A 3526-nucleotide genomic window follows, 5' to 3' on the forward strand; every position below is an offset into this window, starting at 1 on the left:
TCGGGGAGGAGGGGAGAGATTGGGGGGGGGGTCAGTCTCACGTGCCAGACTAACGTGACCGGCCTTGGGTACTATGTGTCTTGACTTTTGGATGTTGGGAGACAGGTGCCATTTGCTCTTTCACCTCAGGCAGCAAAATGTCTTCGACCAGCCTTGATCCCCCACAGCATGAAAGGTAGTTTGAGCACAGCCAGTTTGGAAATTTGAAAGCTTCCAAAACACAGAGGGAAACAGAAGTCACCTTTTCCTCTCCCTCATTTATATCTGCTCATCTCTTTGCTTTGTGGCTAATTTACTTTTTAACAGAAAGGGTAATTTGGAGGTGGAGAACCTGCCTTGCCTGCAAAAAGTTCCAGGTTCTGTCTCCAGGTATGGCTGGGAAAAGACTCCTGCCCGAAACCCTGGCGAGCCACTGCCAGCCAGTGTAGGCAGCACTGAGCTCAATAGACCAAGGGACTGACTGTGCATAAGGTGGCTTCATGTGCTTCTGTTTAGGAGAGGAAGGCGCTGGGAAGATTATTCTGGCACCAGATAGTGCAAGTGAAATAGTAACCCTTTGTTCCCATATAAACTTTCAGGGAGGAATGTCTGTGGAGTTATGAAAATTTAACCTGAAACACAGTTGTAAGAATCTGCTGGAAGTAACATTCTGGTAATAATCAGAAATACTAGTTGTAAAAATACAAAAATTGTAGATAGCTGTGTTGGTCCAGCAGCAAAAATCCCAAATCTACTGTAGGGTAATACCTTTATAAGGTCTGGTCAAAATACCAAAAAGTCATCAGAAACATTTGGAGTTCTCCAAAACTCTTATTCAGACTGGATATTAGCCAAAATTGGTGGGGGCAATGAGGGAGGGAGGGAGGGAGAGTAGGGCATTGTGTTAAAACTCCAAAGAGTGCAGCCTGTGACATTATTATTATAGCACACAGGAGAAGTTCTGTGGTCATCATTTTCTTCCAAGCTCTGCTAGGAAGTTTTACATTGCAGCTTTCCTTATGTTTTTTGTTTTGTTTTAATTGTATTTTTTTTAATACGTTCTGTACAATTTTTTTTTCTGTGGGTTTTTCTTTTTTCTTTTTGTAAGACACCCAAAGCATTTTATCAATGCCGTACTTCTTCTCTATTTTGATTGTTTGATTGGCATCCAGCCTGAAGAAGATTCGGGAGAAATCAAAAGCTTGTTCATTTACTTGGTAACATTTTTGGCTGATCCTAAGGAAAGGTACTACTCTAGAATAGCTTTTGTTTGTAGACATATTCCTGTACGAGAGCCGGTATCAAAAGCGAATAGCACACTTATGTACTGGTTGCACTTCTGAAACCAGTCCCCTGCCACCTGTGGTACACGAACATCTGTATTATGTTCTAAGAATATTCCCAGGTGCCTGGCCTTAGTGGTGCATCTGCTCAGTATCTGCTTTGCCCCATATGGGGAGGTGAGGGTCAGGAATGATGGCCAAGTCACAGTTCCTGTTGTAGCAGCTGCTGAACAAAGCCTGGAGCTTGACAACTCCTTTCTTCTGACAGCTAATGCAAGTAACAGTGAAGCTCAATGTCACATAGCACTCCTGAAGCAGTGGAGATCTCTCTCTCTCTCTCTCTCTCTCTCTCTCTCTCTCTCTCTCTCTGTGTGTGTGTGTGTGTGTGTGAGTGAGTGAGAGAGAGAGAGAGAGAGAGGAACAAAGAGACATTTATAGGAGATGAGGTAGTCTACTTGAGCAGGGTTTAGGGCCCAGAATGTTTTAGGAATTAGGAATGTTTTAGGAATTAGGGATTATTGAAGTCAGTGTTGTTGCTCAGTCCTTTTTCCTTCTCTCTGCTTCAGGGCTGGACCTGCAACTCCAGAGGACGCCACGGCCTGCCGCCCCAGCTTGACTTTTGCAGCAGTGCCCACTGCTCCCCATTTATCAGCAAGCAGTTCAGGAGCTTATGAATCTGTGGGGATGTTCCAACTCTGGAGCAATGAGGTCCCATCAGGCTCACACACAACCATGGCTTTTGGGCTGCCCAAGGTTCCCTACCACGGGCAAGGGCCAGCCAGCAGTGGCTCTGCCCATGAACTGCCCCTGACTCCGCCAGCTGAGCCCACCTACTCCTTTGAGCTGTCGCCTGTCAAGATGCTGGCACCCACAATGCCACACTCTTATGCCTTCCCAGAGGCCCAGGACTTCTCTAGCTTTTTGCAAGGGCCCCGGCCTTTGGGCCCAGCTCCTCCTCCAGGAACCACCTCCACGGATGATGGCCCTTGGTGGAGCCTGCAGCAACCAGGCAACTTCTCTCTGGGCCGGCCGCTGGTCCTAAGCCCCCAGCCCCCTCTTGCTGCTCTCCTGCAGGGCACTCCCAAGGGCCTCCTGGGGACCACTCGCCGCTGCCGCCGCTGCAAGTGCCCCAACTGCCAGGCAGTGAATGGAGCCAGCGAGGAGCCCGGCAGAAAGAAGCAACACATCTGCCACCTGCCAGGCTGTGGCAAGGTCTATGGCAAAACGTCCCACCTGAAGGCCCACCTCCGCTGGCACGCGGGCGAACGCCCCTTCATCTGCTCCTGGCTCTACTGTGGGAAAAGTTTCACCCGCTCGGATGAGCTGCAGAGGCACCTTCGGACGCACACAGGCGAGAAGCGCTTCGGCTGCCAGCTGTGCCCCAAGAGGTTTATGCGGAGCGACCACCTAGCAAAGCATGTCAAGACCCACCAAGGAAAGCGAATGCGGGGCATGGCCATGGTGGCGGCAGCAGTGGGCATCAAGCAGGAGTGATGCTGAGGGGATGGAGGGGACAGAAATGGAGCCCAAAGGGTGGCGGTGGGTTCAAGGAAGCAATGAGAAGACTGAGGTGCTCCTGAGCTAATTTCACTCCCTGTCCCAGTCGGCAGCACTGCCAGCCTCTTCACCTCCTGAGTCAGTCCCCCCGCCCAAAGGATCACAGGAACTGTAGCTTGGTGAGATGCTGTGGATTCTTGGGCCCTGACATTCCATTGGAAAAGGGAGTTAAATCAATTTAAACCAGAAGCGGTGAAATGCACTCTCATTGGATTAGAATCCCCTCATCAAATGGTTGCATTGAAATGCTGGAGAAAGCCCACCTGCCCACATCCGTATCTACAAAGCTACAAGTCAATGCAGACTCCTATCTCCATGCTGGTACTGACGAGGGCGTTGAACTCAATTCAGCATGCTTGTTCTATGCAAGCCACATACCAGCACAGGTGGACACAGTTCATCCAGAAGCAGTAGTCTTCAACTAGCCTTGATCCCCATATCACCTTCTCTCACCACCAAATGCGTATTATTCACAGCACAGCACTGGGGGGAATATCCCCTATGTCTATAAACACTTGATATTGATCCATGGGAATTTGAAATATTTCCCCAACTTTGTGTTGGCCTCTCTCCTACAAACCAGATCCTTGCTTCAAAACATGCAATGCTGGTATCTGGGACCTTGAATGGTTTTTGCAGTCCTCTTTCCATACCACATGGTTCCCATGCTTTGTTTTTCACTACAAGGTGTAGTTCATGCACACAGT

The 3526-nt window shown here is 49.2% G+C and overlaps 1 protein-coding gene across 1 annotated transcript; it reads left to right on the forward strand.

The window, feature by feature from the left end:
- Positions 1-1868: 1868 nt before the first annotated feature.
- Positions 1869-3526, forward strand: LOC310668823 (transcription factor Sp5-like). The gene has a single exon (XM_083422139.1). It carries the CDS (start codon positions 1947-1949, stop codon positions 2754-2756), a length of 810 nt encoding a protein of 269 aa, XP_083278265.1. The 5' UTR covers positions 1869-1946; the 3' UTR covers positions 2757-3526.

Source organism: Podarcis tiliguerta, assembly GCF_965153285.1.
Source record: "Podarcis tiliguerta genome assembly, chromosome: 2".
Lineage (NCBI taxonomy): Eukaryota > Metazoa > Chordata > Lepidosauria > Squamata > Lacertidae > Podarcis > Podarcis tiliguerta.